At 39.5% G+C, this 24,079-nt stretch overlaps 1 protein-coding gene across 1 annotated transcript in view; it reads right to left on the bottom strand.

Moving 5' to 3' along the window:
- Positions 1–1,200: 1,200 nt before the first annotated feature.
- LOC134226028 (putative odorant-binding protein A10) overlaps positions 1,201–24,079 on the bottom strand; it is a 42,159-nt gene continuing 19,280 nt past the window's right edge. The window contains exons 3-4 of the mRNA XM_062706538.1: positions 5,656–5,944; positions 1,201–1,684 (exon numbers count right to left, since the gene is read on the bottom strand). Of these exons, the coding sequence (XP_062562522.1) occupies positions 1,545–1,684; positions 5,656–5,944 (429 nt within the window). The 3' untranslated portion in view covers positions 1,201–1,544. The remainder of the gene's footprint in view (positions 1,685–5,655; positions 5,945–24,079) is intronic.

The raw sequence follows: 24,079 nt of genomic DNA, 5'->3' as shown, positions 1-24,079 counted from the left end.
GAATATCTAGCATCTTAATTTATTTCAACACATTTTTAAAGTGTATTCGAATTTATTGAACACCCTGTAGGTAAAAATATTTGATTATGCGTAACGCATTTATGTCTAACGGGGTATGGCAGATAATATTGGATGTTACTTTATAAAGATGGAGATAGTTTACTTCATGCTGAAGAAGAAAGCTGAGTGGACCGGACTTGTTATTGATCAGAACTGGTGTGCATTGCACTACGATCCAAGTGAAGGTTGGGATTAGTAGCCCTCAAATTTAGATCGATAAGTGTGTAGAAATGGACCCGAACCATTTTTACTTCCAGAATGACGTTAAACTAATCTGTTGTCTTGAAGACCAGTTTTTTTTGTGAATAAGCATTTTTGACTAACCAATATGCAGGAAAGGGCTACATTGACGTTTTTGAAATTTCGTTCTCCACGTGGTGGAGCGTCTTGCAAAATACTTTGATAGATAGCGTGTGCTATTTGTTTTGCACATCATTGAGCAAGTCAATAAATTGCATGTCACAGTATCCCAACATTATTCTGATATTTTCTACCAGTGGAATCAGTACTATTTGTGTATCAATGTCGATTTAGTGTATGATAAAACGCGTAACATTTGGCTTCCGGCCACTTTGCGACATGAGCAGTCATTGGAAGGAAAAGCGTAGCGAAAAACTAATCGTTTCTGCACGAGTGGGGTGGCGTAGGAAAAATCGAGATACCCGGAAGAGCTTTTTTTGTCTTGTAAATTTGTAAAACCTTGAAAAGCGGTGCAATTTGTGAATTGTTAATAGCGATAAATGTTCATTCTGCCGTGGCCGTTCCGACTCGAACGGAAGCGATCGGATAACATAACCATTCCTAGCGAGAAATAATGAGCCATTGAAGAAAGTGGGTCAGCGGCTAACGGGGAAGTTGAGAACTTTACGTTTCCTGAATCGAATGGTTATTTAGAGCAATGAAGGAGAAATATGCGCCGCTGAATATTGTTTTGATGAGCGTTCGCCGAAACGCAATACCGAACATATGGATTGGAATTGTTTTACTTGCCTCAATACAATCATAGTATATCCGATAGGGGTCGGTTTTCCGTTTAATTAATACATTATCCATGTGGTTAATCAGAACAGAACAAAGGAGCTGTGATAGACAATTGGGCAAAAACTGATCCTCTCACTAATCGGAGCAAACTCGCAGAGATTCATATCCAAGTGGTTCCGCTCAGCCGAGCGTAATAATTTATTATCACTTTGCCTTACTCCTTATCGCTAGTGAATTTCCACGCTTGAAATTTCCCTATTTAAAATGTTTTATCAGCTGCCGCGCCGCTGCTGCTGGTGCTCTGTCGTAATAAGTTCTGTGTCGTTTCCGACGGTTTTATTTTTTGCTCCTTTTGATGTTTCGCCATGCTAATCCCCGTTTCCAAAAGCCCCAGGAGGGAAAACTTCCACTAGCGCCTTCCACCCCACTTATTTGCGAAGCTCATTTTTTTTGTTTTATTTTGTACAATTGTTGGCATTTCCGTTTTGGTATCGAGAGCGTCTCTAGCCCGCATAGGTTTGCACCAGCTTGTTCCACTCGGCGGGAAAATTTCGCTGCAGATGGGCCAAGGTCTTTTTGATCTGAGTTGTCTCCGTCGGGGTGCACTGGGGGCATGCTCCTCGCAGCACGAATGGGGCCAAACCTGTGGAAAGTAAAGCGTTGTTTGAATGTAAGGATTGAAAACAAGCGTACTGAGTATAGATATAGGAGGATGTTTGATTGGAAGCGAAAGCAAACATTTTACTCGATAGTATATAAAACGTTTTGAGATGTCCGAAAATTCTTAATTTATTGTCTTGTGAATGCATTGTTTTATCTTTGTTCATATTGTTAGATTATCACAGAAAATTGTTTTACGTTTTTTCTTATGGTCAATTCCATTACCTTTGCTTTACCTTACCTAATAGTTAGGCTTCAAGTCCTAAGCGGAGGAGAAGAAATTAGCCGTAAGTCGTAATCGTTCACTTGTAATGTCTTAACAGGAGACACTTGCTGAAGGCATAATAGTTAATATGCATAACGGATGTGTTTTTAGGGTGAACCACTGACCTTTAGTAAATCTTATAAAATGATATTTATTTAATATTTCTCAAGTTAATTGTGAGGTCACTTTAAATTAAGATACCACTGTGTGCACCCTTGCAACGACCCTCAAAGGTGTGCCCCTTAATCATTTCGGCTTCAGTAAAAAGGTGAGATAATGCTGATTTTCACCATACATCGGTACTGAAGTTGAACGTATGTCTTCTTACGAGGTCCGAATTAAATTATGTTCAGAGATTTCATTTCATTGCATTTAGTATTTCGGAATCCAAGCATTCCAAAGAGCCTAAAATAATCAGAGTTTTTATATTATGAAATTTCTAAATTGGAATGCCCGCTCTCTTAAGGGTAAGGAAGATGAATTATTCAACTTCCTAACAGTTCATAATGTGCATATTGCCATTATAACAGAAACTTATTTAAAACCAGGACTCTCCATTAAAAGAGATCCAAATTATTTTATCTACAGAAATGATCGTCTTGACAGCGCCTGTGGTGGGGTCGCCATTGTCATTAATAGACGTATCAAACATAAATTATTTTCTTCGTTTGAAACCAAAGTTTTTGAAACCTTGGGAGTTTCTGTTGAAACAAATTTTGGACAATTTTCCTTCATTGCAGCCTACTTGCCTTTTCAATGCAATGGGCAGCAAACAAATTTGTTGAAAGCTGATCTTCAAATTCTGACTCGCAACAAATCAAAATTCTTCGTAATTGGTGACTTCAATGCCAAACACCGTTCATGGAATAATGCTCAAAGCAATTCCAATGATAAAATTTTATTTGAAGATTGTTCTGCGGGATATTATACTATTCAATATACCAATGGACCAACTTGTTTTTTTCCAGTCGAAATCCTTCTACAATTGATTTAGTTTTAACGGATTCAAGTCAGCTGTGTGGCGAATTGGTAATTCATGCTGACTTGGACTCCGACCGAACACCTTCCTGTAACGTTTGAAATCTCACAAGAAGCTATTTATAATCCAATCAGCTTCACTTTTAATTATCATAGAGCTGATTGGGATTTATTTAAAACGTATATCGATAAGAATTTTCTCTCGATACCAAAAGTGATATTCATAATGCTCTCGAATCTTTGACAAATTTAATTGTCGAAACCAGAGGCATTGCAATTCCGAAATGTGAAGTTAAATTCAATTCCATTATTATTGACGACGATCATCAGCTACTGATCCGTCTTAAAAATGTGAGGCGAAGGCAATACCAAAGAACTCGCGATCCCGCATTGAAAGTTATTTGGCGAGATTTGCAAAATGAAATTTAAAAACGTTTCGCTATTTTGAGAAATACCAACTTTGAGAATAATGTCTCGAAGTTGGATCCCAGCTCGAAACCCTTTTGGAAATTAACAAAAATTCTTAAAAAACCTCAAAAGCCAATTCCAGCGCTTAAAGAGGTAAATAAAATTTTATTAACAAATGGCGAAAAGGCTCAAAAACTCAAGACTCAAAGGCTCAAGACCCTTCGTTGGGAACTAATTTGGATGAAGCCCCGGGTGATGATGGTATTTTCTGCATACTTATCAAAAAACTTCCTGAGAGCTCTTTATCCTTTTTGGTTAATTTATTTAATGTTTTTTTTTCAATTGGCATATTTCCTAAATAAATGGAAAAACGTAAAAATTGTTCCAATTTTGAAGCCGGACAACAATCCAGCTGAGGCTTCTAGTTATCCAATCAGTTTGCTTTCTTCAATAAGCAAACTGTTTAAGAAAATATTTTAAATAGAATTATGGTTCATATTAATGACAATTTTATTTTTGCTGGTGAGCAATTTGGTTTTCGCCATGGGCATTCAACCACTCATTAGTTATTAACAGCTCCGAATTTAATTTGACTCAACAAATCTGAAGGATATTCGACTGGAGTTGCTCTTCTTGATATAGAGGAAGCATTTGACATTGTTTGGCATGAAGGTTTGATTGTTAAATTGATTATTTTAATTTTCCTGTGTACATTATTAAACTGATCCAAAATTATTTATCAGATCGCTCACTGCAGGTAAACTATCAGAATTCAAGATACAATTAAGTGTTGGAATTTCAATGGGATTGTAAAAACTCGTCTTATGACAAGTGAAGACATTCCACTAAAAAGTTCAAAATAATTTTCTTAACAAATAAATAAATATTTTTCCCAATTGTCCAATGGGTGAACACATCTATCTAACATAATAAAGAATTTAAAAATTAGAATGCTTCTGTAATTTCTAGAATCTATTTGAAAGTCCAATAAAATATTCCTTACTTAGCCATGCGGTAAGATGCGCGGCTACATAGCAAGAAGGTGGCTGAAGGTGGCTGGGTTCGATTCTCGGTCCGGTCTAGAACACTTTCGGGTTGGAAATTGTCTCGACTTGATATACGAATGCAAAAATGGTTACATGGCTTTAAAACCTCGGAGTTAAAAACTGTGGAAGTGCTGAATGAAAACTGCGAGGCGTCATTGTCCCAGTGGGGGATGTAATACCAATAAAAAAAAGCCAATAAAAAATGTTAATTCAAGAATGGATAACTCAGCGCAATTGCGATAAAATAACCACTTTTTCCATATTAAATCTAGCAAACATTACCATCCGATGTTAAAACATTCTGAATGATTTGTCTACTCTCTGCATTCCGAGTAATAAATCCTTCGAAAATCCCGTTGCTAATCCTGCCCTGTTCTATTGAAAACACAACCTACGGGATGACCGCACAGGTAATGAATTGCCCGCCCCTTTGCTGAAAGCCGAACTGCCAGCGCCAAATCGGGCAACGTGCCACGAACGATGCACGTTGTCAGGGAGCGACCACACCGCCACCGTCCAGATGCAATGAGTTCAGCAGCGGCGGGGCAGGGAGAGGCAACCCCGACAAAGGGGAAATACTCAATTTATGGAGACATTAATTTGAAATCTATTTTCGCTGCGCGTTTAACACCCTTGCTGACCGCCCGATTGGGCTGTCAACGCGAACATTACGCGCACGAAGGTGGACCAATGGCCCTGGTAGAGGACAATTATAATGGCGAATTGATCGATCGCGGTGTGAATGCGCCTTATGTGCAGCTCGCGCCGGGGCTGTCGAATAAATCGAACTGAAATAAGTTTGTCATTTTAGCACGTAATCAAGTCGGCGGCTGGTGGCCTCCAGTGAACGCGGGTTGATAGATTGGATCCGTGTTCACTGTTCATGCTCTAAATGAAACATAAAAGTTAATTACAACCCATTTGCGAACGAATAATGCGCAGCCGTATAAATAATAAACCACATTTACGGTGAAAAACGATTATCAAGGAGTTTTTATGTCATTTTGATGGTTCTTGGTGCTAACTCGGCAAATTAGGCTCAGTAGTTGTTTTTTCATGAAAGATGGTTTACGGTTATTTGTGGTCTTTTTCGTTTTTAGTTGGTTATCAGTTTTCAAACATGTTTCCCTTTTTGGATTTCTCTAGCTCTAGCGAGCAAACAATAGCTTTTGAAATCGCAAGTTTGAACCTTCATCTCTAGTTTACTCAACATACGTACACGCAATAAATGAATTCAAAACCTTCGTCGCTACTTACTTTTCAACCGCTTCCCCACCGGATCGCAGGGCACCTCGCCGAGGGCACACTTGAGCTGCCGCATCAGGTACCGCTTGTCGCTGAGTGCCTTTTCCAGCGCTTCATCGGAGACCTGTGATTTGCCCGTCGTTGTGCTGCTGCTGCTGCTGGCCGCTGTAGTCGCTGCTGATTGCGTCGTCGGCGTCTGGGCGGCTACTTGTGCGATGACCAACGTACACACCGCAAAGAGAGCCAGCATTGTGCAAACGGTGGCTGAGGTTCCGCGCGGTGCCGTTGACAGTGGGTTGACCTGCGTTGGGCAAAAGGGGAAAAATTGAAGAAACATGTAACACTAAGTGTACTTTTGGCGTGGGACTCTATAAAACGAGAAAAAAAAAACTTATTTCGAAATAAGACAACCCGAGTAGCAAGCCAAGTGCACATTACTGGGCGAAAACTAAGACGACAAAGTAGGGTAGTGTGGTCAATCGCGAGATACGGTTTGCGTTATGCTTCAGCTCTGTCAACTGCTGTCCCTTTGATGACAATTTTCCCTTAATGTAATGAAATTTGAACCCCTTCGATTGCGTTGGGACATCAAGAAGCAGAATTGTAACTTTCACAACTTGAAGACCGAGGAGAATGGTGCCCGCAGGGGTATAAGATTCTTTAATCTCTGCGTTCGTCGTTGGTATGAGCAACATGGTTTCGTTATTGTTCGTTGGAAAGCGTGATTGTATGTCGTTTTCCAGTTTAGAAGCATGTTAAATCGAGCACAGTCTAGAACGCAAGTTCAAGCTCTAAGGAAAATAAAAACAGATTACAAGCTTGGATACGATTGACAAATCCGCAAGCACTGTGCAGCAAATTAAAAGGTTACAGATACTGTAATAGTCATTGAAGTTTATGGTTTCTTTGCTTGTTTTGTAATATGGTAGCAACTTTATGACTCTACAAGAAGGAAAGGTAATTATATACAATTTGTCATGAGTAGTATTGTTTCTACATCGCTGTTACCTTGCTAGGAGAAGGTAGGGTTTCGGAACTTGTTATGTTCATGGCAAAGCTATCAGACACCCATCAGAAATGGATGATTGAAGAGGTATTTAGCAATGTCAACAACTTGATGGGTAAATGCAAAGTGGTGTGAGTGTATTTCTACAATTTCTTACTCCAAAAAAAGTTTCTCTCACTGGGAATGATATAGACGGAGGTTATCGTGTTGCTTAGGTTCTTAGCATAAAAGTTGAATGTGGTTGTAAAAATTATCTATCGTAAAAACCATTCGAATTCTAAGGGACACAGCAAACAGTATTGGAAATTCAACGACTTGTAAAAACGCAGTTATTGCCAATAAACGAATAAACATTTGATATTCATATAAATTGGATCGAATTGTACAGGCCGGCGTTTGAATTTATTTCGATTTACAATGACAGTAAGTTTGATTGAATATTGCAATTATTTGCTTGTCTACAATACTGCCCATGATCGCATATTAGTAACATTTGCATTTCGGTTGATTTTGAAAATCGTTTGTCAATCCTCCCCACAAACTCAAATATTCCCAACTTACCACAGATAAGCAAGATAGTAAAGCCTATTTTACTGTTGTGGGATTAGATGCAGTAAATTGAGCTTTCTGAACGATTCACAGGTTTTTACAAAATGAACAAAAATGCGAGTGTTATAAATATGCGATCATGGGCAGAATATGTGAATGAAAGTACATTTAATATCATAATATATTTTTATCTGTAGAGATTTCTTTCGAATTCGATAGAAAATATATTTGAAAAATTCGCTCCATTGCTAATATATCACCATGGGAAATTCGTTTGACTTTTCAATAAAAATCAGTTTTGTCGTTACTCCCTGGCAATCTGGAAAGAAACTTTGAGCCCCTAAAGGCGATTTAAAATTTAATTTCGATATTCAGAAAATTCGGAAGCAAATACCATGATTAGCAGAATCCTTTGCTTCTTTGAATTAATTTAATCACTCAGGCTGTAGATTCAATTTGCTTAGTATCAATAATAGAGTGAGTTCTTCAACCTTTCTTTCTTTGAAGGAAGTGGATAATTAAGAGGTTCCCTATTCATCCTGTTTATATTAATGCTCATAGTAGACCGTGAATACGTGATCCTCAACAAGGTTTTTTTTTCAAAACGGTGTCTTTGCAGAACGTAAATAACAAAGGAACTGGTCCAGGCAAGAATTGTTAGGGCAACAAGGACTGACATTATCTCCTTGAGAAAAGCTTGGTGACACCGCTTCGAAACGACGGGAGGGTTTATGTCCCAGCTACCTTCCGTCCCGGAAAACCGTAGCAGACTTTGGTATACGCCGTACTAATCCAGCCGAATGGATCACCCAACTAAAAGGGAGGATCCTGATACAAACAGACGCCAATCCGGCTTTTAACATAGCCTCACTGTGTCAGCACAGATAAAAATGGGATCAAAAAGGTAATTATTCCAATTTGGTTCGAGGGCAGCCCTAAGGAGGGCAAAACTCATGATGTTAAGAAAATTATTTTGATCTTTGTAATAGAATGTCTTCACTTGTCTTAAGACGAGTTTGTACAATCCCATTTAATTCCACCACTTAATTGTATCTTGACAGATACGTATTTCAACCTCAACAGTAAGGTCGTCTTCAGTGTCTCGTACTTGACTCGACTCGACAAAGTCCGTCGCTTGACCGTCGTCATGGTGCAACTCGATGACACTGTCAATGACGTCAATCGTCTAGACGCATGTGCAATGGAGTGTGGGTTCGATTCCCGCGTAAGGAGGAAACTTTTCGTGATCGAAGAATTCTCCACCGGTCCACTGGGTGTTATATGTCCTGTCCGTTGTCTAGGTGTTAAGTGTTCAGTCTGTACTACCTCTGGTCGAAGACGGTGTTCCTGTCTCCTTTGTCTCCTATCGAAATCACCAATATTTATATGGTTTAGCTATAGGCGTTACAGAAGCAGGAAAGAAAATTTTCGGATTGGAAATTTTCTCGACTTCCCTGGGCATAAATGTATCATCGTGTTAGCCTCATTATATGCAAAAATGGTAACTCTGCTTATAAACCTCGCAGTTAACAACTGTGGAAGTGCATGATGAACACTAAGCTACGAGGCGGAAATGTCCCAGTGGGGATGTAATGCCAATAAAAAGTAGAAGAAATTACAGAAGTTACTGTATTGTATAATTAGATGTTTCTACTGTTGATAACCTGACGATTACAAAAATACTGTTTTTATTTTGTTATCATTTGTTTCAAGGGACAATACTTTGCATAATTTGATCGATGATTATTTGCATTGTTCGGGTAATGGTGGGGCACCAGCATTTTTTGCGTAATTGATTCGTTTATACTTTGGCGTCAGTAGAAATACTTTAATTGGAGGCGATAATCAGTCAAGTGGGGGCAGCAGGGACTATGTCCAAGGGCTTGACGATCCCTTCCTAGGCCATCTGCGAGTTATGGTGCCTGCCTAGGATGTGGAGGAGTTTGACAGTGGGCTCTGTTAAACTTCATTAAAAAGCTGCATATATCCGCAAGTAGGCTCCGCCAAAGCGACCGTGTGCCGCTCAAAAGGCACAAGCCCAAGTCCAAGTGTTAGATGGGATGCTAAACAGTCCTGACACGACGGACCTTCGATGAAACAGGAGGTTTGCGCAAGCTCAATAAGCCACCTTTAAAAACAACCATTACGAACGACATAGAAGATAATACGACTCGATACAATCGACAACGACCTAGGCGACGAATAAAGGATCACGATTGGAAGCTTGGAACATGGAACTGCAAGTCGCTAGGCTTCGCAGGTTGCGACAGGATAATCTACGATGAATTACATCCCCGCAACTTAGACGTCGTAGCGCTGCAGGAAATCTGATGGACAGGACAGAGGTGTAGAAAAGCGGGCATCGAGCGGCTACATTCTACCAAAGCTGTGGAACCACCTACGGGCTGGGAACCAGCTCCAAGATGCCCAACGTGTGATTGTGTGGCAGCTAATCAACGCAAGGATGTGCAACTTGAGGATAAAAGGCCGTATCTTCAACTATACTGCCGTAATCTGAAAAAGTGACGTAACAGTCATTTTACAACATGCATGTTTTCCATTTTTCTGTTAAAGAGCTCGATGAGTAGTACTCGTTAACACCATTTTTGGAAAATGGCGCATGCGTCACAGGAAGGAGCATTCTATGCATAGCTGGAGCAGACATACGATGGATGCCCACCGCGGGACGTCAAAATCGCCATCGGCGACATGAACGCTCAGGTAGGAAGGAAGGGAATGTACAGACCGGTCATCGCACCGGATAGTCTGCATACCGTATCATACGACAACTGCCAACGATGCATAAACTTTGCAGCCTCCCGCGGAATGGTAATCCGAATCACTCTCTTCCCCCGCAAGAATATCCACAAGGCCACATGGAAATCATCTACTTAAGTAACGGAAAACCAAATCGACCACGTTCTAATCGAAGGTAAATTCTCCTCCGACATCACGAAGGTCCGCACTTACCGCAGGGCGAATATTGAACCCGACCACTACCTCGTTGCAGTATCTTCTTCTTCTTCTTATTGGCATTACATCCCCACACTGGGACAGAGTCGCCTCGCAGCTCAGTGTTCATCAAGCACTTCCACAGTTAGTAACTGGGAGGTTTCTAAGCCAAGTTACCATTTTTGCATTCGTATATCATGAGGCTAACACGGTGATACTTTTATGCCCAGGGAAGTCGAGACAATTTCCAATACGAAAATTACCTGGACCGGCACCGGGAATCAAACCCAGCCACCCTCAGCATGGTCTTGCTTTGTAGTCGCGCATTTTATCGCACGGCTAAGGAGGGCCACTCGTTGCAGTATTTCTGCGCTCAAAACTCTCCACGGAGTTCACCACGCGTCGGAATTGTCCACCGCGGCTAAAAATTGGGCGGCCACAAGACGGTAGACTAGTCCAAGACTACGCGCAGCAGCTGGAAGTAGCACTCTCAACGTAAGAACAGCTAGGCGCAGCGTCTCTTAAATAATGCTGGAGAGACATTCGATCCGCCATTGGAAGCACCGCAACCGCTGCACTAGGCACGGTGCTCCAGGATCAAAGAAACGACTGGTAAGACGGCGAATGTGAGCAGTTAGAGGGAGAGAAGGATGCAGGATGGGTGAGATAAAAACGGGCGCGGAACAGACAAAACTCGATTTTTTGGAGGAAATAGCGCCAGCAGGAAGATCGAGACCGTGAAGAGACGGAGCAACTGTACCGCGCTAATAACACACGAAAGTTCTAGGATAAGTTACACCGTTCACGTAAGGGCCATGTGCCACAGCCTGATATGTGTAAGGACAAAGCGAAACCTTCTTACAAACGAGCGTGAGGTGATCCAAAGGTGGCGGCAGCACTACGAAGAGCACCTGAATGGCGATGTGGCAGACAACGGTGGTGGTATGGTAATGAACCTGGGAGCACGCGCGCAGGACATAAGACTTCCGGCTCCGAATCTCCAGGAAATCCAGGAGGAGATCGGCCGGCTGAAAAACAACAAAGCCCCTGGAGTTGACCAACTACCAGGAGAGCTGTTTAAGGTCACTCCTGACGGAATCCAAGTTTCAAAGTGCTCGCGTTTTCGGGGGCACACCACTCGATACGGAAGCAACGTACAATTGTCATTTTTATTTTTTCACGCATGCTGCGACGCAGCAAAGCCAAATCAACAAAAATGACAGTTGTGCACCGCCTCCGCCTCCGCCTCAAACGCAAGCACTTTGAAACTTGGATTCCGTCAGGAGTGACCTCAAACACGGTGGTGAGGCACTGGCAAGAGCGCTGTACTGGGTAATTGCCAAGGTCTGGAAGGACGAGGTTCTGCCGCAGGAATGGTGTCGTGTGTCCCATCTACAAATAGGGCGATAAGCTGGATTGTAGCAACGACCGCGCAATCACATTGCTGAACGCCGCCTACAAGGTTCTCTCCCAAATTTTATGCCGCCAACTAACACCAATTGCAAGAGAGTTCGTGGGCCAGTACCAGGCGGGTTTTATGGGCGATCGCACCACCACGGACCAGGTGTTCTCCATTCGCTAAGTATTGCAGAAATGCCGCAAATACAACGTGCCCACAAATAATCTATTTATCGACTTCAAAGCCGCATATGATACAATCGATCGGGACCAGCTATGGCAGCTTATGCACGAAAACGGATTTCCGGATAAACTGATGCGGTTGATCAAGGCGACGATGGATCGGGTGATGTGCGTAGTTCGAGTTTCAGAGGCATTCTCGAGTCCCTTCGAAACGCGTAGAGGGTTACTGCAAGGTGATGGTCTTTCGTGTCTGCTATTCAACATCGCTTTGGAGGGAGTAATACGAAGGGCGGGGATTGACACGAGTGGTACGATTTTCACGAAGTCCGTCCAGTTATTTGGTTTCGCCGACGACATTGATATCATGGCACGTAACTTTGAGAGGATGGAGGAAGCCTACATCAGACTGAAAAGCGAAGCTAAACGGATTGGACTAGTCATCAACACGTCGAAGCCGAAGTAGATGATAGGAAGAGGCTCAAGAGCCACCCACCACGAGTTTGTATTGGTGGTGACGAAATCGAGGTGGTTGAAGAATTCGTGTACTTGGGCTCACTGGTGACCTTCAATAACGATACCAGCAGAGAAATTCGAAGACGCATCATGGCAGGAAAACATACGTACTTTGGACTCCGCAAAACGCTTCGATCGAATAGAGTTTATTAGACCGGTAGTTCTCTACGGACACGAGACCTGGACGATGCTCGTGAAGGACCAACGCACACTGGGAGTTTTCGAAAAGAAAGTGCTCCTTAGATGGGGTGGTGTGCAGGTGGCGGGCGGTACGTGGAGGAGGCGAATAAACCACGAGTTGCATCAGCTGTTGGGAGAAGCATTCATCGTTCTCACCGCGAAAATCGGAAGACTGTGGTGGGCCGGGCACGTAGCCAGAATGTCGGACAGTAATCCGGTGAAAATGGTTCGCGAAAAAGCTCCGACGGGAACAAGGAGGCGAGGTGCGCAGCGGGCAAGGTGGATCGATCAGGTGGAGACTGCGTGGTTGGCGACGTGCAGCCATATCTAGCTCTAGAGCGAGCTGAATGGAAAAGACTTTTGTGTACTGCACAGGCCACTCCGGCCTTAGTCTGGTAATAAATAAATAAACTAGTGCCACCTAATTGTAAAACACCCAAAAGAAGAAAATTCCATATTTGGGAATACCTTGAGTAGTCTAAAATAATATTGTCATATGTATAACCACCTAGCGGCCAAGTTCTAAACTAATCAATGCTTCAAGTCAAAACACATGCCTACTTGGATAAACTTTTTGAAAAGATGCAGTTCAAAATGGGTAGGATTTTCATACACAAGCAAAATAAGAATAAAAAATAGCTGTTTTTGGTCCCCTTTTCAACAAAAATCCCTCCCCGCGAGATATCTGCCCACCTATGGTCAAGGTAACGTTTGATAACGTCTTGAAGATGATTAAATTATCTTTCGAGACAGCCCAAAAAATCCAAAATTGGCCATACAATAAAAAAGTAACAATTTCAATTTGGGGTCAATTTGACCCCAGAGCACAAACAACGTAAGTTTTTTTTGTGTCGTTCAAATTAAATTCCTATATTGCATCCTCTTTTGATTCTGCTTTCGGTTTTATTGCCGTTAGAATTTGGAAGGCGCATTATTGAAAATAAATCGGTTCTTTTTAGAACCACCATTTTATAGAAGAGATGGTTGAGCCGAAACAAATGTTCTCCAAAGTGCATAATCGCTTGGGCAGAAAATGTCCGTCGGTAGCAAAACCTTGAGCACGCATCAGAGATAAACGCTGCAAAAACTAATTCGCATGGATGGCATCATTAGCAGTCAAGTGAAATATTCTGAAGATTCTGATTTGGTTTTGCTGCTGTTTGTGGTTGAAAAAGCACATTACTTAAAACAAATCGGTTCTTTTCAAAGCCATTTTTCTATGCCAAAGAAAGTTGATCAGAGAAGAAATTTCTTTAAAGTACGAAACACAATCGCTTAGTGACGGCACAAAGATCAATCGCAATGATTGCCTTACGATGATTTTATGGTCAAGTCTTGTACACAACCCTCTTAATTTCGAATTAAGTACTGTCCATTTAATTCCACCAGTTAATTTTCGTTATCTTTGCAGATACGTATTTCGACCACAACTGTGTGGTCGTCTTCAGTGTCTCGTACTTGACTCGACTTACATCTGGTAAAATTACCCAAAGGAGTATGATGATAAATCCGATCATAATGTGTTACCAACGCCAACAAATATTGCTTAGAAAAATATGAATAATTTTTGAATGGGCAGATGGCAGCTGCTAAAATGTTGTCTAATATGAAAGCAATATACGATACTGCCAATTCCAATACAATTCAACCCAATAACACTTAATTTTTTTGGTTTGATACGTCCAGCGCATCGATGTTTTAGCTATTGAATTATACCAGTAAATGAGTAGTAAGTCAAATTCACAGAAATTTCAAATGGTTATTACGTCAACGACGAAATCATGGGCAGGATATCTCCGAATTCTGGGGGGTGCCGTGGTAGATCTCGGCACAGTAGCGGTTAAGTAAGACAAATTGTCTGGCTAAATAAATAAAGAAATAAAAAAATCTTCGAATACTGAAATACTTTTTATTTGAAATACCTTTCCAAAAATAATTAGATTTGATTTTTGTTTATTTTGCCACCAGGGTGACCAATTTCAAAATAGGGAATCTAAAAAAATTGACGTTTTTGCAAAATAATAATGAAATTTTTACCACGTGGGTAAAAATAGATAAGTCGAGGGAGCAGTTCTGGAGATAATCTTTAAAAAAAATAAAAAGTCACTGCTTCGCCATTCAAACAACATGGTGGGCAACCATGCGTCTCCATGTTCGTTAGGTGAATATGTTGTGGATGGTGTTTGTATTCAACGTTTTTTTTATTTCTCAAACATCGTATCTCCAAAACGGCCGATGCTCTCAATATTTCGTATAATATGTAAAATTGAGAGAATCAATTTCATGACTATACCGTGCTGTGCCCTTATTTCGTTCACCTAAGACAATGCGCTATATCTAAAAGCTCTAAAAAATAGCCGTTTAGTATTTTGAAGCTGCAATTTCCCCACATAGTGTCCTTTTCTATATACAATTGAAAATAAAATATGTTGGGATGCATTCATAGACTTAGGCTCCACTAGTGAAAACAAGATTGGCCAATTATGTGGTCCTAAATCCAATCATCTGAAATGGCATTGTTCCTAATTCCGTTCATTCGTGTTCCTAATTCCAATCATCCGAAAACATTTGATTTCTTGGAGATGCTAATACCAGGCATCATTTTTCTCACAAATCCATATTTTCATTTATTATAATATTGCAAATAAAAAGCTTAAAATGTAATTCTAAATTTAAAATACAATGAATGATATTTCGTTAGTATAGCCAAGTTGACTGTTTTTCCGTTTGTTTCACGTACCATTCTAGATATATTCAACATGAACATTGATGCTAGCTGCCCAGTTGCATAAGGTACCACAGAAAAGGACAGATACGATTTCTTATCTGAGTTTTACACCTTATCCTCAACGTAATTTTGACTAGAACCTGGATACTAGGCCTTTAATTCTGACCTGAACCTTCCAAAACAATGTCTCTGTTTGTTTGGAATTGTTTGTACCACTGTTTCGTTCAAATTGAATATTCTTTAAAGTACCGGATAACTCTACTTCTACGAAGTATTCACGGATTTCGGTAAAACATAACCCTATCTGCAGCTCTGAGAGGGCAGTGTTTATTATATAGAAATTCGGCAAGAAATTTCCGGATAAAGCTTTTAAACAAGAATGCCGCAATTATGGATTGTGCTGTTTAAAACTGTCTGTATTCTCCGGAAACCCTTTCTTAACATTGTCCAGCATTCACTTTATAAATCATCATTAACCGATTCAATACGGATGGGTCATATATGACCCAAGACGAAAATCAGCTGTCAAAAATCAGTTTTAAGAGATAGAGCCTTGCTTTCTTCAGCAAAAATGTTCAAAATTAACTGGTCCATCCAGAAAAAATATTGCATAGGTCAGGTTACGGGCCATACGATGATCTAGAGCATCCAAACTATCCTTGAGTTGTAATTTTGATGTTCTTAGGATTCAACACCAAATTCTTGTTGAATAATTATAATTGAAACGTTTAACGATGAAATCCTGCACCTGCCGAGTGGTACAACAGATCTTTAACAATATCTACGATACTCCAAACCATCCTTGAATTCAGATCTTAATATTCAAATCGATCAACATGAAGATTTTCAATGTCTCAACTATTTTTATGAGTTAGAATAGCTCTACGGGACATCGTTACACCATTACAGACAAACTACCGAATTCGTTCGACATCTACGACACTCCAAACTATCCTTGAGTACAGATCTTAATATTCAAATCGATCAACATGAAGATCTTCGATGTCTTCATTAGTTTTATGAGTTGGAATAGCTCCAAAATACCTCGTAACACCATTACGGACACACCACAGAATTCGATCAATATCTACTACACTGCAAACTATCGTTGAATTCAGATCTTAATGTTCAAATCGATCAACATGGAGATCTCCGGTGTCTCAAATATTTTTATGAGTTGGAATAGCACCACGGGACTTTATTACACCATACCCAGACAACCAGAATGCATGCATAATAGAATTGTTTTTCTGTTATGCGATGCCTATGCGCACAAATTTCATCGCTTACCAGTCGCGAAAACACTGTTTACGTACAAAAGTGGAGGCGATATATGTCTGTGGAAGAACTTCTTTCCTGGGGTACCAAACGGTGTCAGAGTGAAACGGATGAGGATGGAGGTACAAATACCGTCGCGTGATAGATAACGAATCTACACTTGTAACTTTCCGAAGTCCAAACAAACAAGTGGCATCGAGCGAAGGAACTTAGCAAGAAAAACGAACAGTTTCATACAACGCCGAACAACAGAGTAAAGAGATGGACCAAAATCGCAACGATACGGATACAGACAATGAGAACGACCATTAGGCACACATCGACCCACAATGCGGGACCACGGCAAAGAGACGGTTGTCGACTGGAACAAATGAATCGAACGAGGCTAGATGCGAACAAGATCGGAAGAGATCGTGTAGTGATGAGGGCTGCGTGAAAGAACTACACTACAGCGGAGAAAATCTTCCCGAATCAGGATGGAAAGTATATAACACAAGATCGAAGAAAAAATGAAATGTATTGTAGCGTAGCAGGGATACTTTTTGATTCGGCATGAATGCACTCCAGCGGTATGAAATGCCGTTAATAAAAACAAACAAACCATTACAGACAAACTATGTAATTCGATCAATATCTACGGCATTCCAAACTGTTCTTGAGTACAGATCTTAATATTCAAATCGATCAACATGAAGACCTTCGCTGTCCTTATAAGTTTTATGAGTTGGAATAGATCAAAGATATCTTGTAACACCATTATAAACACACTACAGAATTGGATCAATATATACGACACTCCAAACTATACTTGAGTATAGATCTCAATGTTCGAATCGATCAACATGAAGATCTCCGGTGTTGCAACTATTTTTATGAGTTGGAATAGCACCACTGGACTTTATTACACCATTACAGACAAACTACAGAATTCGCTCGACATCTACGACTCTCCAAACTATCCTTGAGTACAGATCTCATTATTCAGATCGATCAACATGAAGATCTTCGATGTCCTCATTAGTTTTATGAGTTGGAATAGTTCCACGGAATTCGTTAAATATAAACAACACTACAAACTATTCTAGTACAGATCCTAATATTCAAATCGATGCACACGAAGATCTTCGATGTCTCAACTATTTTTATGAGTTGGAATAGCTTCAAGATACCTCGTAACACCATTTTAGACACATAACAGAATTCGTTGAATTTCTACGACATTCCATACTGTCTTTGAGCTCAGATCCTAATATTCAAATGGATCAACAAGAAGATCTTTGATGTCCCCACTATTTTCATGAGTTGGAATAGCTCCACGGTACCTTGTAACACAATTACAGATATACTACATACTTCGCTCGCCATCTACGACTCTCCAAACTTTCATTGAGTACAGATCTTAATATTCAAATCGATCTGCAGATCTTCGATGTCCCTACTCGTTTTATGAGTTGAAATAGCTCCATGGGACTTCAATATATCATTACAGATACACTACAGAATTCGTTGAATCTACGAAATTCTAAACTGTCCTTGAGTACAGATCCTAATATTCAAAACGATCAACATGAAAATCTTCGATGTCTCAACTATGTTTATGCGTTGGAATAGCTCATGTATGGTATCGTAGATATTCTGGAAAGCTTATGATTTGTATATACCGGTGCAATGATGTCCCATAGGGCTCAAACTAACATACAAGCTCAAGAACCTATGGATTACTCTGTTGATCTTGTAGACCTCCAATACTTGAACTTAATAATGCTTTGAAGTACCGTAGAAATTTTGGGAATATCATAATTTTCATATGCTGGTGTAATGATGTCTCATGGGGTTTCTGCAACTTATACATAAGTTAAGTAGCCGTTGAATCAATATGATGGTCTTATAGACCCCCAATATCTGAACTCAAGAGTGGTTTGGAGTACCGTAAATATTCTGGGAAGATTGTGTTTTGGATAAACTCGTGTAATGATGTCCCATGGGGCTTCACCAACTAACACACAAGCTATGAATCACTCTGTTGGTCCTGTAGACCTCTAATATCTGAACTCAAGAATGATTTGGAATACCGCAGGAACTCTGAAAATGTTGTGATTTGTGTATACTGGTGTAATGATATCCCATGGGGTTGCTCCAACTATCACACAAGCTCAGGACCCTATGAATCACTATGTTGGTGTTGCAGACCTTCAATATCTGAACTCAAGAATAGTTTGGAGTACCGTTGATCTTCTGGTAACACTGCGGTTTGATAAAAATAGTTCAATTATGTCTCAAGTACCATTTCCAACTTCATATTAGGATTGAGGCCCCGTAAAACGCTTTGTTGTTTATGTAGATCATCAAGATCTGAACTCAAGGAAGGTTTGGAAGCCCTAAAAGATCTCACAAAAATTATTTGCCCCCTTATTTCAACTTTTTTATGGTTTGCATCTGTTTTTGAAGCAGTATGTCCAAAATTTATGTTGAAATTTCGAGTAGAGTTGTTAACGGAATTCCTTTCGGTCTGCCGGCTTGCGGGATAGAATTTCAAATGTTCACCATTCATATGGCTTAATGTACGATGTACCTTTTCTTGCTCATAGATTATATTCTCAAACACGGAATTTTACGGAATCCATCCTCCAAACCCAATGAACGGAATAAGGAACGAACAGATTTAGATGTACCCTTATTCCGGTCAAGATATTTTTCACTTTTCAGCATTTTCTATCGGGAAAATACAGGCAACAATTTAGTAATACGCTATATTGTTACCTGTTTTGTCTTGTTATGCTGCTGTGTTTGAAATCCAGGGCAAATTTTCACTTAAAAATGCTTAAATATTATGACAGACGTTCTTAGCAAGTGGGTTAATGAAAACAGTCAAAATGGCGCTCGTAGTGACGACCAACAAATGTTGTTTAAATTTTCATTATTAATCTCTAAAAATGACGCTGGTTTTCGTTTCATTTCATGCATACATAACCATAGAAAAGTACAAGGATATTTTTCTGTTGGTTTTAGACAAAAACTCTTTATTATTTATCATTTTGTCTTGCGTGAACGGAATTAGGCGCTGATTGGAATATAGGCACAACACGGTAGATTGAAAATAGGTAAAGTATTTCAAAAGTTTCAAAATCTAGAGTATTTTTTCTCTTCATTTTTTTTTAAATAATTTCTATATTATAATATACAATATGATTATTTTAACAATATCGGACGTATCTAGGTTGTGAGAGGGGGGGTTGAAAAAAGGATTGTTTTGTATATTGAAATTTACATATTGGCTTGTACATGTCAAATTCATGAATGCAAATAAATATATTACTGTTACATTCATACAAAATATAATTGTTTGAAGAAACATGAACGTTCTGGATTTAGAGGGACTGAAGTAGGGGTGTTCTATATATTTAATCTTACTTCCATGAATTAATTTCCACGAATTGATCGATTGTAAATTTAGCTGTTGCATTTTAGACAAAATGTTCAGATTTGCCATTTATGTCAATTAAAAACTGACGAAGCAACCGCAAATTCGACAGATGTAAACGAAGCCTTGCCATCAAAAAACGATGTGTTTGGGTGCATTAGTGGAATAGCAGAATTCGCTCTTAATTGATAAAAACGACGATATAAAAGAAGTATAAAGGCTCCCCCAGACCTAAGCGATTTCATCGCCGCGACGGCGACAACTATTCGCCGCGATTTTATCGTTGGGTCGCTGCTCTTTTTACGCTTCCATACCAACGGCGATAGAATCGCTGTCGCCAAGCGATAGAATCGCGTCGCGACTGTCGCATCGCGTGTGTTTGGGGAAACCTTAAGGCTTTTTGGATCATAACAAGACAAAAACCAAATTTTTTGCAATTCCTGATCATAATACCTGGTTTACAGTTGGCGTTTGAGTGATAAAACGGCCTACTTTTCTATACCGATGACATGAGTGCTTTAATGAACATTATGCAACTCAAATGGGTTGCATAATAGTAGTTTGTGCAACTAGTTGCAAAAAGATGATTTTTTCAGCACGAGTTGTACGTTTATCCGACGAGGCTTGCCGAGTTGGATAAATACTACGAGTGCTGAAAAAATCGAGTTTTGAAACGAGTTGCACACGCTATTTTTTGCAATGACGAAAAATGGGCTTTAATATGATAACTCTGAACCAAAATGGTACTGTCTGATTTACGTTTAATGATAAATCTGGCCAAAAAATCATGTTGCTGCAGAAAACAAACAGATTCCATGTTATCGTGACATATTGAATGCTCGACATACCATATAGCGATAGATAAATCTGTCTTTGGGGAATTTTGATGTCATGTCCATTAAACTATTTCATTTATTACGCGACACAGAGAATACACAATTTGAACACTCACCCAAGCTAATTGAGCAAAATGTGGTCATGTAAGTATTGTTCCAATGCTGGTTTTCCATTATAGCACCCAAATGAGTGCTATAATGAACTTTATGCAACCCATTTGAGTTGCATAATGATCATTAAAGCACCAATTCCATTGGTATGGAAAAGTAGGCCGTTTTATCACTCAAATGCGAACTGTAAACCAAATATTATGATCAGGAATTGCAAAAAAATCCATTAAAGCACTCATTTGGGTGCTATAATGGAACAACAGCATTAGAACAATAATTACATGACCACATTTAGCTGAATTTGCTTGGGTGAGTGTTCAAATAGTGCATTCTCTGTGTCACGTAATAAATGAAATAATTTGATGGACATGACATCAAATTCTCTAAAGGCAGGTTTATCTATCGCCTTATGGTTTGTCGAGCACACAATGGGGCACGATAACATGGAATCTGTTTGTTTCTGCAGCAACATGATTTTGTGGCAAGATTGGTCTTGTTAAGTGAATAAAATTGTACCATTTTAGAACAGATTTATCATATTTAAGCCTATTTTTAGTAATTGCAAAAAATAGCGTGTGCAACTCGTTGCAAAACTCGATTTTTTCAGCACTCGTAGTATTTATCCAACTCGGCAAGCCTCGTTGGATAAACGTACAACTCGTGCTGAAAAAATCATCTTTTTGCAACTAGTTGCACAAACTACTATTTCGTCACCTAATGCAAATGCGAAAAAGGGGCAGAGAAATATTGCCTTCACCGACGTTGTGAACGACCATGAGTAAAACAAGTCAAAATGCGTCATCAGTACCGATGGCCTAAAGGATTTTATCTTGCAAAATATCCCCCTTTATATAAAATCCATAATTTTGGATTGCGATTCTGTCACCGTTAGTAAATGGAACATTGCCTGCAAAGATCCAACAATAGAATCGCGGCGACTAGTTGTCGGCGTTGCAACGATGTAATCGCTTAGGTCTTGTAGAGTCTTCACATTGTATCCTAATGAAAATTGGGTAGATCGGGCAATGGATTCAAAAGTTTCATTGTTTTCTATTGAAAATTGAGTAGATCAAACTGTGGGCTCAGAAATGATGAGGAAAATGCTATTTTTGTACAAAATGCGTGGAAATATTCTAGCTATTTTTATTTGCACCTATTCTCAACCAAAAAGATGCATTCAAATGGAATTCCTGACTTATCATTCATATTGAAAATGGGTTGGATCGAACTATGGACTCCAAAGTTATGGCAAAAACAATACTTTTCCATAATACACCCGAAAGTCCTGAATACCGCTAGGTGGATTACTCAAGGTTTTTCCTACATAACTTTCGGCTAAACAACTGCAAATAAAATAAAACATAAGTTTTTCGTTATTTAAATGCAGATTTTTTATTCCTGGTGATTCGATTATCCGGAGTGAAAAAAATCGGATAATGGATTCCGACCTGTATCGTATATTGGTTATATATATACATATGAGTAATCAATGATGAATCGGTTTTGAGTTTGCCGTGCTGTGAACCGCTCCATTTCTGATGGCTGATGTATACGTGATGTAGCTATTCAAAAAGTGTACATATATAATCATTGACAACAAAAGTGATAAATGTACTAGGTAGTCGATTCAAAAGTATAAGATTGCTAATTCGTTCGCGTGAGTAACATGTAGGTTACTTCGACCTGGCAGCCAAAGTACCGGTACTACAAGTGTCAAACCGATGTTCGTGATGAAACAAAACATGCACTACAACAAGATGCATAAATTATGGCCAATTGAAGCTTGTTGAAGCATAACTTGGACAAATAATTTAATTGACTACAGCGCCACTAGCGTTCTAGTACTTATGCTTCTACTGATGTAGGTACTCGAGTCTATCACTTTCTAGAATTCTTTCACGAACTGGCTGTGAATGTGTAGACTAGACTAGAAGGAGATAGGACGCAAATTGATGTAGCCACCTGCACCGAGCCATCTCGATCATTGAAGAGATAGACGATATGAAATGAACATGCCTTTGATTCAAAGCGGAGAGATTGCCAAGTTGCAGGCATACGGAATAGACGCTAGGGTAAAAGTTCCGATAGACGCTAGGGTAAAAGCTCCGATAGTCGTGGGTGTTCCTATAGTTGCGGTAGTGCTGTTTTTACACAATCTACGTATTTAACGCAGCAACCCATATAGTCTATGAATTTGTTTACCTGTCATTACACGAAATACAGCAAAAGAGGTTGAGAATTGCATCAAAATTGGTAAAGTATCATTAAAATACCATTTCCTTTTCTCTGCTTTGCACCAATAGTTGCGGTAGTGTTCCTATAGTTGCGAGTCCCATATGAAAACAATGGGATTCGCAACTAAGCATATGCGGTATTTCGAAAAATTTCGTTTTAGGTGGTTCGAAACGAAATTCCGCGGAATTTCGCGGAATTTGAGCATGGCGAAATCTGATTTTTTGATTTCGTTTCGTTTCGTAAAATTACAAAAAATTCGCTAGAAAAACTAGCTTCAAACGAAATTTAACGGAATGCCGCGGAATTTCGAAACAAATTTAAACTTAAACCATACTTTATATTATCGAAAATTTTGGCTGCGCCGCTGAACAAAATCGTAAAGTTGTTTTCAAAACTTTATGTTGTACAATTTGTTCTATTAATTCTTACTACATAACCCTATTCTTAGTCGACAAATATGCATGTAGTTTTCTTCTATAAAACGTCTTCAGTGTTTCCATGATTAAAATTTAAATTTTGTGATATTTTTTTACTATTTGCACAATATGAATATGGAATTAATCGTGTTGCTGCTGGTCATGGGACGGCAGCTAGTCCGGGAGAACGCGAAGTGATACAAATCTACCTCGCGTAGCAGAAATTCGTTTAACTAGTGTGCAATCGAACAAGTATGGAATCGATAGTGTTGATGCTGATCACGCCAGCTAGTGTGGGAGAACGCAAGCTGATAAAACTAATGTCTGCATCGAAGAGCACAAAATTATTTAGTGCGGAATCGATCGTATTGTAGAAGATTATTAAACGAAGCACATTGGTCTTGCATTGGATTGATCCGAAACACAGTTTTCGTCTTCTTGTTTTCAAAATAACTTCGTTCACAATAAATATTTTGTCGCTTACCAAGGGGTTTCACGTGAATTACCTTCTCAACTAACCAACGATTCCTTTCCCATAGCGCTCACGGAGATGCAGAGCATTCCTCGATCTCTTATAACAATGAGTGTAAAACTAATTGTAAAACTAATGTAAAACTAACTCTCCTAAAC

The sequence above is a fragment of the Armigeres subalbatus genome, chromosome 3 (assembly GCF_024139115.2).
Source record: "Armigeres subalbatus isolate Guangzhou_Male chromosome 3, GZ_Asu_2, whole genome shotgun sequence".
Lineage (NCBI taxonomy): Eukaryota > Metazoa > Arthropoda > Insecta > Diptera > Culicidae > Armigeres > Armigeres subalbatus.
Note: the sequence above shows the minus strand (reverse complement) of the source record. Positions and strands in the feature narration are given on the sequence as shown.